General features: G+C 42.6%; 1 protein-coding gene across 1 annotated transcript in view; it reads right to left on the bottom strand.

The window, feature by feature from the left end:
* LOC147737577 (uncharacterized) overlaps positions 1-25,120 on the bottom strand; it is a 499,818-nt gene that overhangs the window by 17,343 nt on the left and 457,355 nt on the right. Inside the window, exon 12 of the mRNA XM_086924527.1 lies at positions 19,946-21,572. Coding sequence (XP_086780653.1) covers positions 19,946-21,572 — 1,627 coding nt within the window. The remainder of the gene's footprint in view (positions 1-19,945; positions 21,573-25,120) is intronic.

The raw sequence follows: 25,120 nt of genomic DNA on the forward strand, positions 1-25,120 counted from the left end.
TGGAGATTTGGAACTTTAAAATATTCACCTAAAATCAGCCGAACAACGAAGTCCGATTTACTCACCTGTTATCATGAGAGATCCCAGTGCTGCATCTTTTAGCCCAGCACTGACACTGAAAAATAATCCTAACCGTACTTACCAGTAACTTGTATTTCCTTCCATAGGAATCCATTGTCTGGTTTTCACCAGAAATGTTTCTAAGTGTCGAATTTCACAAACTTCAAATATTCCTTAAAAATCGCCTGTATGACTTAAACGCATTCTTTTAACTGTTTACAGGAGATGAACCAGTGCTGGATCCAGGATCCACCACTGAGCAAGTTTCTGCACCTTGGTATACCGCGGAACTCCGCTCACTACGCAAAGAGTGCAAGAAAGCCGAACGACTTTGGAGGAAAAATTGGCAGCACTCCAACAAGGAAGCCTATCAAAATGCAGTCAAACTCTACAAAACTGCCATTAGGCGCTCTAAAACCGCACACTACGATACACGGATAAAAGAATCCACTAACTCAGCCAGGGAATCTTTCCTAATTGTAAAAGAGCTTCTGAAAGTCCCTTCCACCCCTCCCACCAACTCCCCCCTGGTAGACCGGAGCAATGAATTAGCCACCTACTTTAATGATAAAATTGCCCGTATCCTAGCATCACTTCCACCTCCCCACCCCTCCAGTCACACGGACAATGACCCACCCCGTAGGCAGATTGATGACAGTTCACAACCCCAACTGGCAACATTTAGGCCAGTAACCTGCAACGAGGTTAAAGACACGCTAACTAAAATGAAAAGCGGATCTCCTTTGGACCCAGCACCCATCAGAGTCCTCAAAACGGTAGCACCCGTCATCATCCCCACTATCACGGAGCTCATAAATACCTCACTTGCCCAGGGATCTGTTCCTGCCAGCTGGAAGAGTGCAGTGGTGAAGGCACTCCTCAAAAAACCCCAGCTAGACCCAGCAGATTTGGCAAACTATCGGCCAATCTCACTCCTCCCAGGCATTAGCAAGATAGCCGAGAGACTGATCAACGGACAATTGTCTCAGTTTCTGGAGGATAACGACATCCTTCGACAATCCCAAACTGGGTTCCGCCCGGGCCACGGCACAGACACGGCCCTTCTTGCCGTCATCGAGGAGGCAAGGCGCATTCTAGATTCAGGAGGGTCAGTGGCAGTGATCCTCCTGGATCTCAGTGCTGCCTTTGACACTGTCAACCACCGTGTCCTTCTCCAGCGGCTGGCAGCAGCAGGGCTCACCGGAACGGCACTCAGATGGATGGAGTCCTTCCTTGCCGGGCGTACGTTCCAAGTGTGGGACGGCAACCATCGCTCTTCTATCCTTCCCCTCACGAGCGGAGTCCCTCAGGGTTCGTCCCTGAGCCCGACGCTCTTTAACGCCTACATGGCCCCCCTGGAGGACGTAGTAACACCATACGGTATAAAAATTGTGAGCTACGCCGATGACACACAACTGGTCGTCTCCCTTTCTCAACTTGACGACCACCCAGACAACCTGGCTAACTGCCTCACAGAGATCCATGGTTGGATGTGTGAGTCATCTCTAAAACTTAACGGGTCAAAGACCGAAGTGATGCTCATGGGGAAACAGTGGGCGACTATTCCCTCAACAGTCTGGCCAGAAGTGTTCGGAGAAACTCCCATCCCGAAACGCGAAATTAAGACCTTGGGAGTGTGGATTGAACCCGAGCTATCAATGAAAACACAAGCGGCCAAAACCGCAGGTACTTGCTTTGGGCTCATGCGCACCACACGCAAGATCCTCCCCCTACTCCCCCTCGCATCCAGGAAACTATTAGTCCAAGGGCTTATACTTTCACGCCTGGACTATAGCAACATGGTCTACTTGGGGGCCCCCGAGTACACCCTGGCGAAACTGCAACGGACTCAGAATGCAGCAGCCCGTCTAATCATGAATCTCCCCGCCAGAGCATCAGCGAAACCTGCCATTAAGGCCCTGCACTGGCTCCCTGTTCGTCAAAGGGTGGAATTCAAAGCCATGTGTACGGCGTACAAACTGATTAACGGAAGCGGCCCCTCCATCCTCAGCGACCTAGTTACGCCCTACAAAGCTTCCAGATCCCTGCGGTCCGAGAATGAACATCTAGCTAACATCCCCAAATTCAAAAAGACTCGCACGGGAGGTCGACGATTCTCTGTTAAAGCCTCCACAGGTTGGAATTCTCTCCCACGTGCCCTCAGACTCGAACCCAACTACTTAGGGTTCAGAAAAAAACTGAAAACTCTCCTATTTCCCAAGTAATGCCTTCCCCCTCTTCCATCTCTTCTGGATATACAAACCCTCATAGCGCGGGGATGCCTCCGGGTCACCAGGCGCTTTATAAATCACCAAATAATAAATAATAATAAACTACTTATCTGCTAAGTGAATTTCCTCCCATAGGATAACATTGGTGATTCCATGTGAAAAAGTTGTCAACTTTTAAAATACAATAATATTCCTTAAAAATCACTACTGTAACCAAAACGCTTTCACTCAACTGTTTACAGGAGATGTTCAAGGACTGAATCTAGGATCCAGTCCTGTGGTTAGAAAAGTAATCCATAAAGTAACTAATTGCATTTAACTAGAAATTCCCATTGAGCTCAATGTTGCATTGTGTTTGAAATTGTTTTGCCCTTTGCAACAACTGTTACTACTGTACTTAAAAGTCTATTGCCTATTTGCAAAGTATTTAAACTAAAGTAATTCATTCTGAGAAAGTATATTTTGTAATGTAATGTATAATGTAATTATAATGTAATTAAAAAAATAAAATATCTAAAAATAAATCATAAAAAGAATGTAGTAAATCCGTATCAACAAAATAAATATAACAATTAATACATTACAAAATGTCATTTACAAAACCTTTGAAATTCACTGGAAAAACCATAGGTTTCAGACATGTTATAGTTAGGAATTAGCATTTAAAAAACCTTATAAATTCACTGAAAAAACCATAGGTTTTAGGGGTGTTATAGTTAGCAGGACATTTCACTCGTACAAAACCATTGAAATTCCTCCGTTATAGTTAGTTGTACTAACTATAACTCGCTCACCCGCAATACACTGCTGATGATGTCACATATTACATAATTCATGACATGGTCAGTGACATCACTGGTGACATCACTGATGACATCTCAAATGACATCACAGATGACATCACTGATGACATCATCTATGTGACAATCCGATACATCTCATCATACACTATTATAACCTTTCAACACTCATAAAATATAGAGTACCATATTTGAAACCATTGGCACACCAATACAAGTTTCTAAAAACCCACTCAGTGATTCCTACATCTACACATACATCTAAACACTTACCTATAGATTCACTCATACATGCTTACAAAGATCAATAGAACACTATTAAATATACTTATACACAAACTTTCAGTCGATTCTAGGTTCCCTGAATTTCGGAAGAACTTACATTCTAAATTACGCAGAAAGGGTAAAACCTCTCTACGCATTAATTAAACCTGATTTTAAAACAGTTAACAGACACAAAAACACACTGAAATTTTGCGTTCATTGCAAACAGAGATGTTAGTGACAAAACATTTGCAAACGTGTAAACATACGCAACTTAGTGATCCGAATCATTCCAGGACAATGCGGATTCACGTACTTAACTTTTAACGAAGGTGAAAAAGTACAAATAGCTTACAAATCACATTTGTACACACAAGCAGAAATGAAATTCACTTCTACAGAAAAAATTCTGACAGCTGTTCAAACTGCTGTAGCGATAGAGAGGGCCATAGCACAGAGTAAGCGCATTATGGTCGTTACACCTGTACCTGCCTTAGAGGCAGTGACAAAAGCGAGCATTCCTAAAGCTTTACATCTGAGATGGATACAATGGGCTATTTCTCTTGCTGCGACAGACGTTGTCTATGTTTTTGAGCCTTATTTGAAAACACAAGCATTTTTACAATACGAATAAGAATGTCCTCTGCCTACTGAAATTCTGCCACTAGAACAGTATGAATGTATCATTTTTAGTGACGGATCAGCTCAACCCGCTACGGAGGGTAAACAATCCTATAGTGCGGCCTGCGCGATTGTTAAAGGTTGTTGGCGCGATGGCAAATTCCGACCAATGGTCACTAAAACTCAATCTCTAGGAGATTGTACAGCTCAGCGAGCTGAACTACAAGTATTCAAGATGGCGCTTGAGAATACGGACCGCGAATTCCCCACACTCATAGTGTGCGATTCGCATTATTGTGTTCAATCTTAAAATGAATACTTCCAAAACTGGATTCAAAACAGTTACAAAGATGCAAAGGGTGGCACAATTAAGCATAAGTTGCTTTGGGAACAAGTAGTTCAGTTACGACAAGAACTACAAATCACTCATGTGATGGCGTTCACGTTGCAGGGAATTTATTGGCTGATGAAGCCCGAAGGCAGCTGTGCAACCGGCTTCCGTAGCTGCAATCACTCGTTCAAAAACAAAAATAAATGGCAAAATAATGTTGGCTGTCAATGCTTCAAGCAAAGACAATGGTAAACATTACCAAAAGGGTTTCCACTCAAATACTCATACATAACTGATGCGAACAATGTTCCGTTTGCTCAAATCCCTGAAGTGGGGGATAGAGTAATTCCAAACATGAAACATAGATTAGGACTAATCTTCAGCAGCACATGAAGGGCTCGCCTCTGCACATGCAGGTGTTTCCGCCACAGTGTCATTATTAAAGCAGAGATACTGGTGGCCGCGCATGAGGAAACAAACCAGAAGGAAAATGCTACTTACCAGTATGCATCTTTCCTGGCATGTAGAGCTGCCATGGAAAAGTTCTTCTCCTTGTGTAACCTTTGTCGGCAACAATTTTTTCGGATCCGAACGAGGTTGCTGCTTTTCTTTAGCCTTAGGAGGTGTTTCAGTGTCCTTTGGCATAGTTTTCGGCACCGAATGTGTTGTTTTCGGTGTGGTAGGCTGTTTTGAGTGCTTGGGTGCATCGGAATCAGGCCTTGTCAGTTTCGATACCGAAGGTGATGGCTTCAGAGTGGAAGCTGGTCTCGTCGGCTTCGAGGCTTTGGGATGCTGGCTTCGCACCTTTGTCTTTAGAAGTCGATGGAGCCGAGACTTCTTTCGGTTTCGGTGCCGATGGAGCTGGTGGGATCGACACGTTCGGCTTGCTCGGTAAGGAGCTGCCGGAAGGCTTACTTATTTTCTTCTGATCCGGGCTCGATGGCGGGGCTTTCGAAGTGATTTTTCGGTCTCGACTGGGCCCAGGAGGCAGAGTGTTGCCCTTTGCCTTAGGTTTGGGTGCTGTGTGTGGTGCAGGGGCAGTAGTACTCACGCGCTGACCCGATGGTATGGAGTAGTCTGAGTTGTCTGCCTCTGATACGACGATTTGGAGATCATCGGAAACCTCTTCGGGAACGAGCAGAACCTCCTCGTCGAAGATATCCACCTGTTCCGGAGCTGATCTCTGCATGTCGTGTCAACGGGCCCTACGATCTCGGATGGTTTTCTTGGATCGAAAGGACGCGCAGGCTGAACAGCTGGATTCATCGCATTCTGGCGATAAGCACAGGTTACATACCTCGTGGTGGTCACTGAATGGAAACTTTGCTCCACACACGGGGCATTTCTTGAATGGCGTTCTTTCCATAAGGTGTAGGCCTCAAGGCGTGGATAGGCCCAATGGCCCGCGTCGATGACCGGAATCGAGCTGATGGAGTCGAAAACGTTGTTAGTCGATGTCGAAGGTAGTTAGGTGAAGTTTAAATAAGTTTTTGCGCTTCGAAGGGGAAAAAGTTCATCCGAACCCAGTGGTGGAAAAAAACAATGTAATGTAATGTAATGTAATGTAAAATAACATTTGTACCGCGCTGCAGTCACTCCAGGGAGCATCAAGGCGCCAATCTAAGGATGGAGCCGATGCCCATGCGCACTATCGTCCAAGGGAGGAGTCACCTATATCGTGACTACAAAATAATTCTTCCAAGACGACAACAACATGCAATCATCCGAGCCCAACACCAGGTGGCGATATAATGCACAGTGTATTATCTGCAGCTCATATGCCTCGAACACTATGTTTTGGAATGTGAAATATGCCAAAAGATGAAAGTCTCTACTGTGAAATGTCCTGCGCAGACGCCCCTGTTGATTTCAGATAAACCATTAGCTTGCGTTTACCTGGATCACTGCGGTCCCTTACAGAGGGATGGCAATTATAAATATATCATGATCGCAGTGGATTTGTGTTCAAGATTCATTTGGATCTGGCCTCAGCGCTCGGTTGACGCTCGAACTGTTATAAAAGATTTGCGAGTCTTTATCGGCACGCTACATTCTGACCAGGGTCCTGCGCTTAGCTCTCGAGCTTACAAAGAGGCCATGGCCAATCTGGGCGTTGCATTGCGGTACTCTAGTCCATTCTATCCTGAGGGAAATTCGGTAGTGGAGAGAAAAAAACGGGACATAAAGCAATCTATAACAGCTAGGGTATTAGGTTCGGGTGACGGGTGGGTCAAACTTCTAATAAGTGTCCAACGTAGTCTTAACAATCTGCCAAGAAGTTCTCTGGGAGGTATCAGTCCATATGAAGTCCTTTTTGGGACCAGAATGTTAGTAGCGGACCTCGATTGGTAGACCAAAAACTCTTTGATATCAAAGATCGTTTGGCTGTCTTACTTTACTTAAATAAAATAAGAACGAAACAAAGTAATGTGTTCACGAAGCCAACCACCATTGAAGATGAACCAACCTTCCAAGCAAGGCCTGTCTGGATCCCAAAGCTTGGTGATGTGGTCAGAGAAAAGATCGCGAACAAGAAGGTATTTGGGCCTTCTTACTGACAACCAGTACCTGTCCTAGCAATCCATAGATCAAGAACAGTATTACTGCCGCCCCTTGCTGGAAAAAAGGAGAACAGGTTTGTGTCTATCAACCTGGTCAAACCACCTCATGTGGCCGATGATAAGCAGTAGGCCAAGTGGACTCCGCCAATATAGCAGACGCCCAGCTCTGGCTACTATCTAAGAGGTTCAAACTGAGAGACTCATCACCTTTGAAGAATCTGCAGTGCGAAATGAAGGACTAAACAACAAAGCTATGGAACTTGTACCTCTTGAAACCCAAATAACAGTTCGTCAAGAAACGCCTGTCTACAATGTAGTAGCATCTGACTACACATTTGTTACAAGTAACCCTGAGGTTCCAGCGATTTCAACGAATCCCGATGCAATCCCAACAATTGACAGAACTGCCTCTGGCTATTTCATTAACTTTAATATATTTTCCAAGGATCCACGCGAACCTAAAACTGCACCAGTAAAAAGAACTTTGAAAGAACAAGCAACAGACCTTTTTCATCACCTGGAAAAGACCTATTTGGTTTCACCATGGATTGAACTTTGGATTGTGTTGGGTGAGCTTTTTCTTCTACTTTGGTTGACTCTGGTAATAACTTTGGGAATGCTGATAAATGGAAGATATGTCAAAATGGACACAGCAAGTAAGAACATCAACTTTCTTCTCAAGCCACACAAATCATCCCATCGTGAACAAAGAGACTTGTCATCAGTGAACATCACAGCCGTTCCTATACCAGGGAGTATAGCTTGGGACAGAACTAATTATGACATTTCTGGCCCGTCAGAGCTGTTGAAGATTCTACACCAGTTCAAGATTTTATCTAGTGTTCTGATTAACTTGGACATATTATATTTGTCAATCTGTAACTTGGAAGATGTTTTTCTTTTATAAAACCGAATAAAGTTTGTTGATAATAATCACTAGGGGATTCATTTACAGGGTAGCATGGTATCCCTCACAATTACTCCAGGAGTCACAGTCCACACAATGTACATGCTTTGTTCCCCCTACTTCCAACCTTACATGTACCCCTAATCACCTGCCCAAACCTCTCCCTGCTGATGCCAATGTGGTCCTCCGTCATCCCACAGACCATATATTTGGCCGCTTTGAAACTGCCCATACAATAAAAATGCTACAGTTGTAAATACATATCAACTACTATTTGTTGTTTTTGAAACATGTTATTGAATAATAAAACCTAATAAACATAAGCCCATTATTAAAGCAAAACAAAACATAATTTGCCATACACATAAGAGACAAAAGTAGTACATAAAAATCAACAAACTGTAACACAACAAAGTTATGTAGAGCACAATTCTTAATTTCAGGCAATCTTTAAAGTTCAACAATAGAAAAGTTCATAAAGAACAGGAAAGGAAACAAAGAAGGTAGGATACAGTGATTTTATTAATGTAATGCTTCCTACATATAGAAAAACAAATACTAATTATTTTGCTTAAGCATTAAAGTCCTCACATTAAAATACTAAGAGAAATATATTGAACAATGAACATTTCATATGTAATTAGAATTCAATCTGAATATTTTAACATCCTCAGCATTATTTGACTCATGATTACACCCTGAATGCTTTCTGGAAAGGAACCACCTCATGGGGTTCAAAATCACATATTTTCCAATAGTAGGATTCAAATGATAAACTTGAATTTCAATTCAATTTATTGATTTAGGCCATTTTGGAGATCAACAATTTGAAATATATACAACATCCATGCACTTTTGTAAAATTGTCTCCTAAACTTGAATTCCATCCACTTTTTGATTAAACACTTCCCATTCCAGCAAGCATCACAAGACCACTTGTTGTTATCTTCCCAATTAGTAATAATGTTTCGGCTGGCAACAACAATAAATATATTTCGAATGTTACCTCCAAAAGCGAAAACATGCCATTTCTGAATCATGGTGCACAATAAACTGTAGGAACACAAGGGCCTATTTTGGTGTAGCATTCATTAAGGTTTGACCAGGCTTGAAACTAGAATTCCTGATTTTTTGGACATTTAAATGTCATATTTTTGAAAGAGTTCTAACAGACCCAGCACGAGCTCACCGAAAAATAGAAGATGACTGAATTGTACTTAGAGAAAACGTGCTGAGAAGTAATCTATTGATGTAAAATACAGTGGTCAGGCAATGCTTGTAGATCTAATCTATTCAGATTTTAACTCCATAGTTTGTTCAATAAATCGACTGAGCATAATACTTGAAGGTCCATCTCTCAGATCAGTTCTAGTACAGTTTTAGTTGCGATAACACTAATAGAGATCATTGATAAGTAGATTTTAAAAGCCAAGGGTGGAATTGATCCTTGGTCTACATCTAAATTATTGTCTGCAATATAAACCAGTACAAACAGATCAAATCTAAAATCATTGAATATGTTTATTATAGTGGTTTGGAGTAAACCCAGAAGACACACATTGTTCCTGAAACTCAGAAAATGTATCTAAAGATTATGATTACATCCTATTTTATGTCCAGAGACTGCTTTAGCTGCTTTCCTGTTTAAGTGACATTTGCAATTATATTTAACAAAACATTAACGCTGGATGTCAGAAATTCTGTCTTTAAATATTGTGTAAGAGTTATGTGTGATGGTTTTTATTTGATCTGAAGCAACATTAACACTAAATAGCTACATGCACAGGTTATCATCCAACTAACATTATTAGCAAACTTAATGTGGAGGGAATTGAGCAAAATGGCCTCATGTTTTATTGTTAAAAAAATCCACTGGTTCAGTAATTCACAGAGTTTGCAAATGCTAAACCCCTTTTTGAAATGTACTAAGCCCATTTACCAATTCAGAATTTGGAAGGGGAATGTTAATAGTTTCCCTTCTGAATATTTAATACATTGTTAAGGTATGTATTGAGTTTTGAAACCATATGTGGACTGAAATACAGTAACAGGAGGTAGTAACCCAAGGGGACATTTGTGAATGTGAAAGTAAAATGGGGTGCATTAAAAATGCCTTTATTTAAAAGCTATCACAGACAAAGTGGTGTGCTGACTCTACAAGCAACCACTTTCTACCAAATGGATTATTAGTACATGAACCTCAGTATTTCCTATATTGCTGAAACTTAGTCTCTAATATTTTTGTAATGTTGTGTAAATATTTGTTCCTGTTAGTTCCCCTTTCAATATTGTCATGAAATGTACCTATTCTTTTTGTCAAACATATTGAAATATCTTTATCACAATTATGGCTCACCATGAAGGGTTTTTTAGGCTCTCAGAGGATGTAGGGCGCTCTTACCTGAAGTAAACGTTAAAAGGTTATTTAAACACAAGTAAGGGTGTGGTGCGTAAAGAGCGAACGGAGAAGCCCTTAACTGTTCAATTAGAAAATCAAGAGACTCTCTCAAACCTAGATAAGCAAAGCTCTCGCAACCACAACTTAGTAGAATCAAAGACAGAAAAACGTCTCAACAAAGTAAGTGACAGTTCAGTAATAAACAACAGCAGATCCTTGTGTCTTTTTGTCTTTATCCTTCAGGTAGGTTGTTTATTTGATCCACATTCAGCCGACACGTGTTTCGTCGTGTTAGAGTTGAGTCAACACGACTCTTCAGGGCTAGTGGTGTTTCGAAACACGGCGACCGGGAACACACAGAGGAGGGATACCGCAACTTTGTTCGCAATCCACAGAGGGATCGAACCGTAACTACTTTCTGTAAACCTTTAATTTGGATCCCCTCCCGGTACGGCTTGGTACACACACTTATCCAGTACTCCTTTGCGTACATCCACCATACTTGGTTTGGAGTTCTTAGACACAGAGGAAAAACTAATTGCTCTAAACTCAGAGCGGAGAATCATTGCCTATATTCCGAGGTTCATTAACTTCATATACTGAACAATCCACCCGAAGCTAAAGTGTCCATTAAGTCCGACCTACTGACCAGTGGGTCACACCACTAGCCCTGAAGAGTCGTGTTGACTCAACTCTAACACGACGAAACACGTGTCGGCTGAATGTGGATCAAATAAACAACCTTCCTGAAGGATAAAGACAAAAAGACACAAGGATCTGCTGTTGTTTATTACTGAACTGTCACTTACTTTGTTGAGACGTTTTTCTGTCTTTGATTATACTAAGTTGTGGTTGCGAGAGCTTTGCTTATCTATCTTTATCACAATGTTTGGGGTATTCTAAAAAGGGTTTTCACTCTCTAACTTGAAGCTTCCTAAGAAAAATACTGACGCCAGTTTCCGGTTTCTCCTAGATCATTTAGCTTTCTCACTAAAACAAGCACAATATTGATTTGAGAGAGGTGGATATTGTAGTCATACGCACTGGGGTTAGTTTAGAAAAGACCAATTTCTTAATCTTTAGTAATAATACTTGGAAAAGTTTATGTTCAATAATTTACTGATAAAGATATCGGATAAAGATCCCCTAATTTCTTCTACCTTGTGGTATCAAAAATATGATAGAATTAACAGACTTCTCTTCTAGATAAATCCAGGTTTGAGAAGTTATTAAATGCGATTATCAACTTTCTGTCTTTTTAACACATTTTGTCAGTGCACAGAGTATTTTCCCTACATAGATCACAACCTTTCATGCAATAGTCTGTGCTTGAACGAACAATGAAGGTGTTAAAATGCATTTCTACCACAATCAAGAAACCCTTGGGTCTCTGAGGATTACTGTTGCAAATGAAGACCTAGCTAAGATGAAATATCCCTTTAAAAGGATGATTTCCCTCACCCACCATAGTTGGCATGATTCCTTATTGGGAATCTCTTTGCACCATGAAACAACCCACTCACTGAGAGGGAGGAGTTCAGGCATATTTTGTTATGGAGAAAGGTATACTAAATATCACAATAATGAGCTCAGGGTAGTGGGGGCAGCAGAAGTTAAAAGTTAAAACTTGCTAAAGGGTATGTGGTTTCTATTATTTGTACGCCCCTGGGCCAGGATTAAAAACAAGGACACTGTAGGAGAAATATATATGCACTGTTAGAGTCAATAAGAGGTCAACATGTTTAAATGTAAATGTAAATTGATACTTGTATAGCGCACTACTCACCCGCAAGGGTCTCAAGGCGCTTGTCACATCAATCCGACACCGTGATGGTATTAAGGCTGTTGAACACTACCTTGGCAAACGCCCCATTGAATGCATACAACATAACAAAATGCTTGTTGGTATGTTGAAAATCTGTTTAGAACAAAATTTCTTTGTCTTTAATAACCAAATATACCAGCAAATGAGGGGTGTGGCCATGGGGGCCTGCTTCTCCCCAAGCTTTGCTTGCCTCCATATGGGGCTTTGGGAGGAGCAGGTCCTGATGGGTGAACACATGGAAGCAATGCGACACAAGGTTGTGCTCTACCTGAGGTATATTGATGACCTGTTTTTCATTTGGAGGGGTACACACGATGAGGCTACTGAATTTGCAAACTTATTGAATGTAAATAATCTGAACTTGAAATTCACATCACACATTGATAAGGAAAAGGTTACTTTCCTAGATGTGGAGGTGTATATCAGGGAGGGAGCTCTACATACTAGATTGCATAGAAAGGCGACTGCCGGCAACACGGTCCTACATGCCAGCAGTCAGCATCCACAACATCTGATCCGCAGCATCCCCTACGGGGAGATGCTGAGACTGCGGAGAATTTGCAGTTCCAATTTGGAATGTGACCTGGCACAACAAGCCAGCAAAGCGAGATTCCTACAAAGAGGGTATAGCAATACTCTGATAGAAGGAGCTATTAGGCGTACCAGGAATATCTCGAGGGAAGATGCACTCATGCCAAAAATGAAATCTAATACGGAAGGGGATAGCAATGAACATATTACATCTAGAGCCATTGTGACCTATAGCAACCAGCACTCCCAGATTAGAAAGATTTTGAACAAAAACTGGAATCTGGTCAAGGGTGACCCTGTCATAGGGGACCTGGTACCGGACAAACCGAGTATAACGTTTCGCAAATCTCCTAGCCTTGCTAGTGCCCTAGTCAGTAACATGTTAGAACCCACCAAGTCCTGGATGGATAACATCACTGGCTTCAAAAAGTGTCTCACATGTAAGGCCTGTCGCCACGGGATCAACAAAACCCAGGTCCAACGTCCTTTCTCAGATAAACCCTTCATCATCAACAAAAGATTAACTTGCAAGACAGAATATGTTGTCTATGTCTTGCAATGCCCTTGTGGATTGCAATATGTTGGGAGCACACGCCCACCTGCACACAAGCGCATATTACAACATTTAAGGGCAATCTCTGGGAAGGATCAGGCCTACCCAGTGGCCAGACACTTTGAGGCCATACATGGGAGTGATCCCAGTAGCCTACAGTACTTCTTGGTCGATACAGTGTTGCCTCTGAAGAGAGGGGGTAACCGGGACGCAAAATTGCGCCTCCTGGAAACCAGATTCATTCTTGAATTCAACACTAAGAGCCCGGGAGGTCTTAACAATAGCGAGGATCTTTATACTTGCCTCTAGCAAAATGTAACTCAATCTTCCCCCCAAGTATGTATTCACTTATTTTGGTCTGGATGTAAATAGTAAATTCCCCCAACACCAATTCTTTAGGTGCTTTTATCTGACTCTGCTACCTGCTGTTAACTGTAGCATGCTTTTAACTATTAGTATAAACACTAAATTCACTTCACAAACATTTTTTTTGCTCTGCAGTAACTGAAAGAGGTTGTTATAAAAAGTGCACATTATCATCATAACCACTTTGTGAGATTGCTTTGTATATGCCCACTTGGGCACAACATCTTTTTATGAGTGAAGGCGGACACGCCCAGTGAGGATAAATGAGGGTTCCTTAAACTAAATGTGCTATATATACTGTACTAATTTTGTGTGTATATATATGAAGGTATGATCATTTGAGTTCGCCAATTGTGGTTTAATTTTTCTTTCAACCATGTATGTATATATATGAAATATAATTTGTTTATAGTGCAATGAAGATCTATATTTTTGTACTCATGTATATATGTATATAGAATGAAATTTATCTATATTTGTATAAGATTTTATAGGAACTATGACTACTTTAAAACATTGCGTTTTTGCACATTGGAACCCTTCGGGCACTATGCCCTTTATCCAGACTTGAGGGAATGAAGTTTTTCTTCACTTTCCATGACTTTTTGAAAAAATGCAATTTGCACAGGTGTGATTAACTATGTACTTGCACTTTAAAAACCCTCGTTTGTGTTCATGACACTTTATGTGAGCAAGCCTCTCTCGAGGTGAAACGCGTCATGGCGATATTGCAGGCTTTGACTTTTGGCACTGAATAAACCACGCTAAGAAACTGCACCTACTTTGTGGTCTCGCTTTCTTCGTTGTTCTGCAGAAGGCAGGATTTTACTACGACCTTTGGACATGTTTAAATGTAAATGTAAATTGATACTTGTATAGCGCACTACTCACCGCAAGAATCTCAAGGCGCTTGTACGAATACCGCTGTGGAACCCATCATGGCTTTCCCTGTGAGGCGTCCACTCCTGGGCATCCCCAAGGTGGAGGCCAGGCATCCTTAGCGTTGTGGGGGCCGTTGTGGAGATTAAGCAAGCTATTGCCCAGAGTTGCAGAGTGGGACTCCATGATTGGAATAGGCACTGATGCGAGAATAATCAGGTCCGTGGAATTTTGAGCCCAAGAACCGCCGAGGCGGGGAATTGAACCCTGGTCCCGGGCTAGACCTCTGCATCAGGGTCTGCCGCTCTAATCATTGAGCCACACTTCTCCATGTTTCAGCCTATTAACCCTCCAAAGAGGTGTTTGCGGCATTCTTCAGGACTTAATCAAAAGTTCTGCTGCTCAATGTACTCAATCAATAACAAGCATAGTCATAGCCAATAGGTCTCGCCTTTGGGACCTTATAAGTGTTTAGCCATGCAGATCCAGTAACAATGTGAAATAATTTCTCTTAAAAAGAAGACTATAAACTAACTAAGCTAGACGTGACTTTATAACTGGTTAATCAAACGTTTCTGGAGGTTTAGTATATATAAAGAACTATTTTTTTCTATGGCGTGTCATATAAAATTGATGCTCTAAATTTTGGTAAGAGTACACAACGTCAAAAAATTCAATACTGCTTTTATATCAATTTACTTTTGAAAGCTTGAAGTGAAAGACAATTCTAAGTGGCATTTGGTTATGAGTAGGCGCTAATGACTATTTCCGGATGACAATGCAATTAGCATTTTTTGAATAAGATGTGTTAAAAGTATGGGTAGGGAAAATGGCTATTTTGGCAAAGGCTCCCCTTTCTATATTCATGCTAGTTTTAATTTGTAAACAGAATCACAATTTGTTATGTGGTACACTGCAATGTTAGATGAATCTGTTTTACCCTTCTGATAAGCAAGGGATGACGATGAACCGTTTTTTTGTCCCTGGTTTTAAATGGATTCAGGTTGGAACAGAAGAGGTGTTGGTTGACTTTACCTCAGAAAATCGTTGTTTCCCGCATGCTGCTTTCATGCGACTTAAATCCCTTCAGTAGAAGAGGAGGCTGCATGCCTGCATATATGGCCATATCAGTACTTGGCTGTTTCGGTTCTCCAGTGGGGCTAGAAAAGAAGCTGTTAAGGGCAGGGGCTCAGCTTCCCATTGGTGCAGTAGGTGCAGTGGCACCAGGTCCCAGATGCCTTAAAGGCCCACTGAACCCGTATAACTGCTGTTTGTTACAGTTCAAACGGAGGCCTGGGGGGCCCACAGAACAATGATTATTGCTGTTTTCCACAGTCCAAACAGAGGGCAGGGGTCACATTTCCTTTCTTGCCTTGGGGCCCAGGGCACCCTGGCCAGGCCACTGGTTAAGGATGCAGTACGGAAGTGGTGGCGAGACAGGTGGATTATCTAAACAGCTCGACGATGACTTCATGCCTGGGTATTAAAGTATTCATTACAATTAAGACTGAAGCAGGAATAGATCTCATAATATAGGAAGGCCTATATACAAATGCAGCTCGATTAGCAGCTGCCTTTAACTTCTCACTTATCACCTCTCCTAATTTACAGTTTTATATTAGATGCAGGCATAAATCGTGACCTATGAATATGTTTATCTATCTTTCGGTTCAAATGACCCATGTTTTCCATATGCAAGTATCAGACAGGTCGGAAACGCCGAATGGCTTTAAACTTGATAAAGCCACATTAATCACTGGTCTTGAAATGCAAATGGCAGCATTAGGCACGCAGAGGTGTATTCTACGTAATCTCATTATGTTCAGGGTACGGGGGAGTGTTTAGGGCATAAAGCACTTTGACAAAAACATTTCTGTCATCATAGAAATTCAATCTTCCTTGTCCTACCCTAGTATACAAGTAGTACCACATTCTTTGTATACCTGAATTAAATAGGCACACAAAATAGTACCGTATTTAAAGGCCCAGTTCAGAATTACATGGAAGTTGCACTGTCCCAGACTACACAACGGTGCAGTTTTCAGTGGGAGCTATCATCCCACACAGGGGGAGTACACCAGATTATGATGGAAAAAACATGTGGTGCCCCAACGTAGGCGCAGTTGTAAACCACCAGTCTGCTTACATAGTAAAGCGTTTGGCAGCTATTAAGTGAGGTGGCACGTTTCCCCTGCAGGTGGTTGGGGTCTATCACCATCCTGTCAGGTGGGGGGTATACAATCAGTGCGCCTCCTGACTGCTTGTTTGCCTTTTCGCCCGTGTCAATAATACAGTGCAGTCCTTGGAGGAGTAGTCAATTTGTATTCATGAAAGACACTTGTGTTTCTCGGATGTGTAATCCCCAGATAATGCCTGAACTGTTCCCCAATGGGCTATTTGTACATGGTATTGAATTGTATGGTCTTATGAGGACTGTTATTAATAAAAAAAGATTTAGTGGAGTGTTTATCGCCCTCTATGTCACTCTACTTCTAAGCACCTAATACAGCTCGTACAGTGGTTACTGTCACCTGCTCACTTACATCATGCTTAATATAAATAGTGTACAATTTAGGCGTTTGTGTCTGCCTACAACGTGGACCTGATATGAATAGCAGTACCCACAAGGTGGATGGTACAATTCAACAAGAGTCTAAGATAGTCCAGCACAGATGATTTTGCATCAACATTACGGGGCATCAGTCTTGATGGCAAGCCCACTTAAAACTTATCAGTATTGTATACATTATTATCAGAGACTATACTTGCCTCTTGGATACAACTTTACAACAGAATTGTATTAATTTTTGTACAGTTGTGTGTATACAATAAAACAACCTCCCCACCATAATTGATCTGTCTATTCATCTTGTTGGGATCTGGAGTAGCATGCTACTCGCCGAAAAACCACAATCTTTTTTAATCCAACTAACAGACCAACATGTCCAGCTCTCATATACATTTTATATTTCCCTATACTAATTCAACACTAATCATTTTTGGATCCTAGAGTAGTGTGCTACTTGTCGAAAAAGCGCTTCAAAGTTCGTATGGGGTAGTAAGTGTTATGTAAATCTAAATACATTACAATTACTGTTTACATCGGGCTGCACTAACACAAGGATAGAAGTAGAGTGGGGATCAGAGTTTATCTGCCCAGAACGAAGCATACTACAGAAAGTGTGTGAACAGTCTATATGTTGTGCGCCTGGCAGAGAAAAACACAGCAGAGGTGGGAAGAAGGTAGGTAATCTGATGGTCAGACCTATGTGGAAAGATGCAATCACTTTGGGCAGAAAAGAGGATTACTCGGAGGACTACTTTGTTTGGATGGACAGCAAGAAAGGGAGGTCTGGAGGATAAGCCTGAAGCTCACTCATCCTGCAAGCAGAGGTGATGGCAAGCAAAAAAACTAGTCTTCTAAGGAGGCGAAGAGGACAATTATGTAGGCGCTCAAAGGGAGCAAACATAAGATAAGTGAGGACAAGATTCAACTCCCACTAGGGCATTACGAAAGGGGAAGGAGGAAAGAGAAGAGTAATGCACTTCAAAAATCTGTTAAAAATAGGATCGTTGGCCATGCTCAAGGGCTCGGGGTACCAGACTTGGGACTGATCGCGTTTGATCTTCTTCAGCAATCTTGGCAGAAGTGGTACAGGAGGCCACAACTCTACTCGCAACGAAAAGGGTCGCCGAGCGAAAGCAGCCTTGGAAACTCTAACACGCAGAACTGCTGACATTGAGCGTTCTCTTCGGTGGCGAATAGATCTAACCAAGGCTCTCCCCACTACTGAAAGAGACCTAGCCCCACCTTCGAGTGAAGATGCCATTTGTGATACATCATGCACTGGCGGCTGAGTTTGTCCGTCCTGACGTTCAGTGAACCTGTTAGGCGTTGAACCACCAGAGATATGCCCTGATGTTCCAGCCATGTCTAAAGGCGAAGAGCCTCTTGACATAGGGTCCACGACCTCACCCTGCCCTGTTTGTTGCAGTCCCACATGGCAGTGGTGTTGTCCGTGAACACCTGCACCACTCTTCCTTTCACAGAAAGGAATGCTTTCAGTGCAAGACAAATCGCCCGGAGCTCCAGAGGGTTGATGTGGTGCCTGGACTCCGCCATACACCAGAGGTCTTTGATCTCCGCCATTCCCATATGGCTGCCCCAACCCAGGAGTGAGGCATCCGTCACTACTGTGAACTCAGGTTGGGGAAGGGAGAGGGATCTGCTGTTGACCCAATCCTGGTTCCTGAACCACCATTGCAACTGACTTGCAGTCCCCTCCGAAATCTGAAAGTCATCGGAAAGATTCCCCTGGTGCTGCGCCCACTGGAACTTCAGGTCCCACTGCAGAGCACGTATATGCCATCTGGCATGATGCACCAGCAGGATGCAGGAGGCCATGAGGCCCAGCAGCCTCAGGGTCATTCTCACAGAACACCGGGATGGAGGCTGAAACATCTGTATCATAGCCCAAATATCCTGGACTTGCTGCTAGGGAGGATAGACCCAAAACTGTGCTGTGTCCAGAACCGCTCTGATGAAAAGGAGCTTATAGGAGGGAATCAGGTGCGACTTCAGCACGTTAACTGTGAACCCCAGCAAATGCAGGAAGTCCGTCGTAGTCTGGAGATGGGAGACAACAGCCTGGGCGAGCTCACCTTCAACAGCCAGTCATCGAGAGAGGGGAAGACTTGAACCCCTGATCTGCGCAGATGAGCTGCAACCACCGCCATCACTTTCATGAACACCCTGGGGAGTGGGGGGGGGGGCTGGTAAGGCCAAAGGGGAGCGTGGTAAACTGAAAATGCATGTGGCCTACCGTGAACCATAGGTAATGCCGGTGGGCAGGCAAGACGGGGATGTGAAATTAAGTGTCCTGCAAGTCCAACGCTACCATAAAATCTCCAGGGTCGAAGGCAGACAAGACCTGAGCCAAGGTTAACATCTTGAACTTCTTCTTTCTGAGGAAGCGGTTGATGTCCCTGAGGACTACGATAGGGTGCAGGCCTTTGTCCTTCTTGGGTACCAAGAAGTAGTGGGAGTAGCAACCCCGACCTACTTCTGGCACAGGGACACATTTGATAGCTCCCTTGGCAAAGAGATCCATAACTTCCTGGAAGAGAAGGGCCAAATGATGATTCAGATTCAACCTTTTATGGCATAAGGATTTTCTCTAGTGTGGAGTTACTCATCGTGAAATAGCGTTTTTCTCTGCAGCTTTTCTGGCATTCAGAGCACTCATAAGGTGTTTCTTCAGTATGGAGTCGCATATAGTTAGTGAGGCTGTGCCTATCAAATAGGAATTTCTGGCATTCACAGCATTGGTAATGTTTTTCCCATGTGTGCGTCTGCTCATGTAGAGTGAGATTGAGTTTAAAATTGATGCTTTTCTGGCATTCGGAGAACTGATTATTTTGATGGTGTGTTTTCTTATGGCGCTTGTAACCATCTCTACCTCTGAATCTTTTCTGACATTTAGAGCACTGATAATTTTATTCACCAGTGTGGATTCTCACATGTTCAGTGAGATGAGATTTTTGGCTGAAACATTTTTGGCATTCGGAGCACTGATAAGGTTTTTCCCCAGTGTGGATTCTTATATGCTGAGTGAGACTGTTCTTTCGATTGAAACATATCTGGCATTCAGAGCACTGATAAGGTATTTCCCCAGTGTGGATTCTTATATGCTCAGTGAGATTGTTTTTTTGACTGAAACATTTGTGGCATTCAGAGCACTGATAAGGTTTTTCCCCAGTGTGGGTTCTTATATGCAGCGTGAGATGTCTTTTTTCACTGAAACATCTCTGGCATTCAGAGCACTGATAAGGTTTTTCCCCAGTGTGGAATCTCACATGTGCAGTTAGAAGTGATTTAAGTTTGAAATCTTTAGGGCATTCAGAGCACTGGTAAGGTTTTTCCCCAGTGTGGTTTATTATATGCAGCGTGAGATGTCTTTTTTCACTGAAACATTTCTGGCATTCAGAGCACTGATACGGTTTTTCCCCAGTGTGGGTTACTACATGCAGCGCGAGATGTCTTTTTTCACTGAAACATTTCTGGCATTCAGAGCACTGATAAGGTTTTTCTCCAGTGTGCGTTTTTATATGCAGCGTGAGATGTCTTTTTTCATTGAAACATTTCTGGCATTCAGAGCACTGATAAGGTTTTTCCCCAGTGTGGGTTTTTATATGCAGCGTGAGATGTCTTTTTTCACTGAAACATTTCTGGCATTCAGAGCACTGATAAGGTTTTTCCCCAGTGTGGGTTCTTATGTGCCGAGTGAGACAGCTTTTTTGACTGAAACATTTCTGGCATTCAGTGCACTGATAACGGTTTTCCCCAGTGTGGATTCTTATGTGCCGTGTGAGACAGCTTTTTTGACTGAAACATTTCTGGCATTCAGTGCACTGATAACGGTTTTCCCCAGTGTGGATTCTTATGTGCCGTGTGAGACTACTTTTTCTACTGAAACATTCCTGGCATTCAGAGCACTGATAAGGATGTTTCACAGAATGGGTTATTGCATGTCGAGAAAGACTTTGTTGGTTACAAAACCTTTCCTGGCATTCAGAACACTGATAAGGTTTTTCCCCAGTGTGGAATCTCATATGTGCAGTTAAAAGTGATTTAAGTTTGAAATGTTTTGGGCATTCAGAGCACTGATAAGGGTTTTCCCCAGTGTGGATTCTTGTATGTTCAGTGAGTCTGCTTTTGCAACTGAAACATTTCTGGCATTCTGTGCACTGATATGGTTTCTCTCCAGTGTGGGTTATTATATGCCGAGTGAGACTGTTTTTGTCAATGAAACATTTCTGACATTCTGTGCACTGATGAGGTTTTTCCCCAGCGTGGGTTCTTGTATGCCGAGTGAGCCAGCTTTTTTCACTGAAACATTTCTGGCATTCAGAGCACTGATAACGTTTTTCCTTAGCCTTAGAGTGGTATCTTGTATGCTGAGTGAGACTGCTTTTGTTTTTGAAACATTTTCGGCAATCCGGGCACTGATAAGGTTTGTCCACAGAGTGGGTTATTGCATGTCGAGATAGGCTTGGTTTGTTACAAAACCTTTTCTGGCATTCAGAGCACTGATAAGGGTTTTCCCCAGAGTGGATTCTCATATGTTCAGTGAAATAAGATTTTTGGTTGAAACTTTTTGGGCATTCAGCGCACTGGTAAGGTTTTTCCACAGAGTGGGTTAATGCATGTCGATATAGACTCGGTTTGATACTAAACCTTTTCTGACATTCAGAGCACTGAAAAGGTTTTTCCCCAGTGTGGATTCTCATATGCTCAGTGAGATAAGTTTACGCCTGAAAGTTTTTTGGCATACTTTGCACGGAGAGTGGTTTCCCCCTGTGTGCATACTGTCAAATTCTGTGAGATAAGATTTATGGCTGTATCTTTTTGGGCACAGGTAACTTTTTTCCCCAACTTCGGTTATTTTGCCTCGATTTGAGAGTCAGGCTTGTTTAGATAATGTTAAGCACTTATCTCTAAAAGAAATTGTGTGTAATCTTCTCAACACTTGAATTGAGCAAAAAATGTCGGGAAGCAGTCCTGTAACACCTGTTGAAATTTTTCTAGCAGATAATAGTTTTTAGGTAATAGCCTCTCCGGCAGCAACTTAATTTGTGACTGAAGTTTTTCTCAAATCTATTTGTATAGGTTCTTAGCAATGCAGTAATAAGGTGTTAGTCTGATATTTATTGATTAAACTGATAAGTACCTTTTTGCACTGATGTAGTGGCAGTAACTGAGGGTGTTAGAACGTGCAGAGTACTATTGTGGATCATTAGTCGCAGAACATCAGTTCCTTCTCCCCGTTCTATGTTTGGTGTAAGGTTAAGGTTTGTAGTTCTGAGGATGAGGATTTATTTACATTAGCTATAGCGCAATGGTGCTCCTTTAATCCATTTTTATATTTAACAGTTTTACATATCACTCCTGAACAACAGATAATGTTGAGGCGATTTACATAGAATTACAGAACAGTACACAATAAAAAGGAAACAATCTGAGATGGTCATGAACACAATAAAGTGGTGAATTTTTAAGGTTTTCGCAAGAGTGAGCAGAGTGGGTCAAGGTGTTATATCCCGAGGCAGATAGTCTCAAACTTGCGTAACTGGTTAAAAACAGTTGTTGAACAAAGGTGATTTTCCAATCTTTTGGTTGTTAACGTGTCAGCTTCGGAGTCTTCTTTCAGCGTCTTTTCTTTGATGGTATCCAGAAGAAACCTTTAGTTGTAACTTTCTTTTATGTAGTGTGTGCTTCCTCTCTAGAATTACATGATGCTTTAATGAACGTTATTCTGTCATGCTGAGGCAATTTGTCTTTCTGATAATATTTCAGATGAGGATGGTGAAGCGTTCTTTCTACATTATTTCTGATGCTGTGTGCACAGATATGGCTTTGCTCTGGGTTAATGAAATGCAAAATTAGAGACTTCACTTACAGGTATAGTACTTTCCTTGCCACACTTAGATTTTTGGAAATTGTTTAAACGTAGAATGCTGGATGTCCTTCAGTTTTTCAAAATAATCCTTCTTATGGCACTGACATTCAGTTGCTTAGTGCTAAATCTTGCTTTCTTCGTCCGTAATTTCAATCACCTATAGTATTAAAATTAAATAGTTAATACATGTACATTTCCAAAAATATAATTTACAAGCTTAATCAATGCACAATTTTGAAAATGTTGAGCTGTTTTTCAGACAGAGCAGAGTGTAGAATGGTAGCATGAGAGTACTTGGATGTAGGAGTGAGGATTTGTAGAATTTTCAACATTTTATTAAGCTCACAAAGGATACATGTACCCTATGGAGTTGCAACATAGAATCCCAAAAGCAGATATGAAAGTCATATGGACTGGCACCAAACAGATATTAAAAAATATATATACTATTAATTAATTTGTAATGCAGATTTCTGGGAAGGGAATGACTCCTCCACGGACAACAGGCGTTTTCCCCTGCCCTGAGTTACCACCTACTTGTATCTGGTTTCCTGACTTTTGAGTTTTGGCCTCTGCCTCAAGCAGATCTATTGAGTGCTGCGAGGACTATGCCTAGACCTATCCCTCAACTATGGTCCAGAGTGGATCAAAGGATCAAAGGATCAAAATAAGCTTTATTCGGCTTTTGAGTTTAAAAACCATAAAAGCAGCAAAATGAAGTACATTTCATACAAAAATATCTCGACAATACATTTCATAATTAAAATAGGAATTGATTTGAACCCAACTAAAATAGTTTAACAAAAACTACTATTCAAAGTAGTAACCCAAGATACACAGAATCCCCCCTATTTCACCCGATGTTATGGTGATTCGGTGCTCGGGGACCAGGATAGAAATCGTGCAGGTCCCAGATACAGATGGAACCATCTCCAAGTTTGGGTTTGGTAGATCTCAAATAGGGGGCAATGTTCCTGTATTTAAATTTAATTAAAATCAAGTCCCCCGAAACATTTTTGGGTAGGTGACCAAGCCACCCCACCCTTCTGACGCTCATTATCCCGCCGCCTAGCGTAGGTGGTAATGATCTATTGTTTTTGAGCCAAAAGATGGCTATGTTCAGTAGGTCCTGGTGTAGCTCACGTTTGCCCGGACTGAGAGGAGGGACCCCAGAGAGAACAGTGACGTATGGGGCGGCTTCGGGGGGTAGATCAATACGATGTCTTCTTTCTAGGGGGATCATATGAGCTCTATGTGGGGCATGTTCAGGATTACAAGTAGCTTTTTTTACAGTATGAGTGCGTGGTATCAGAGGGGAGTTGCACGTTTGAATTATCCTGGGAGCATTGTTAGACCTTTCCCGGGTGTTATGGTGGATGTTAGAGGGGGTAGAACGTGTGGGTATAACAGTATTACCAGTTAATGGGTATGACCCAATTACAGTTTTTTCGATCCTGGTCAGCCTGTCCCCCAAGTCATTTATTTTTGCTACCAGTGGAGATAGAGCAGTGATGAACAGTCGCTCAATTTGGGCCAGGAGGGTCACTTGAAGGGGGGATGCAGAGTCATTTGGTCGAGTCTCTGCTTTTTCCAACGTAAATGAGGCTGGGTTGGGGGCAAGTAGAGAGGAGCTGCATTTATTGGATAGAGAGAGGGTTATATCGGGAGATGCCTGGGGAGAGAAATGTACTAAATCAGTGTCTCTGGCCACTATGGGGGGGGGTTAATGCATCCGGGATATAGTTTGTGCCACACAGGTCATTCAGCTCTTCCCAGATGGACATTATAGTTTGTAGTCTGGATCCGGAAGACAACAGTAATTAGTTCAAAGCGGTAGAGGTTAAAAGGATGGAACCTGACTATACCTTATCCTATGATGGAACCAAGAGTGGTGGCCCGTCCCGTCCTCTTTGTGCCTCTGAGGGCCATAGAGGGCCCGCCCTTAGCCCGGTGCTGCCCGCGCGCTCCCGCGTCGCGGGGGGTGGTGCTGGACTTTATGCGCCGCCTGGCGCCAACTCTCTGTGCGCGGCTTCCGGCCGCTGGTAATGCTGGGGGTTGTGGTCCTTTCCCCGAGTCCCGGTCTCTGCTGCGGCGCTTAGTGGCAGAGAGCGCCGCGGCTGCGTGCAGGCTGAGAGGCTGAGAGAAACCTCCGTTTAGGCGTTGCGTGGCGGTACCCCCTGGTGAGTCCTGTTGTGTCCCCCGCTCTGCCGGGGGTGGTGCTGGACTTTATGCGCCGCCTGGCGCCAACTCTCTGTGCGCGGCTTCCGGCCGCTGGTAATGCTGGGGGTTGTGGTCCTTTCCCCGAGTCCCGGTCTCTGCTGCGGCGCTCGGTGG

This window comes from Lissotriton vulgaris, chromosome 1_1 (genome assembly GCF_964263255.1).
Source record: "Lissotriton vulgaris chromosome 1_1, aLisVul1.2, whole genome shotgun sequence".
NCBI classification, from domain to species: domain Eukaryota; kingdom Metazoa; phylum Chordata; class Amphibia; order Caudata; family Salamandridae; genus Lissotriton; species Lissotriton vulgaris.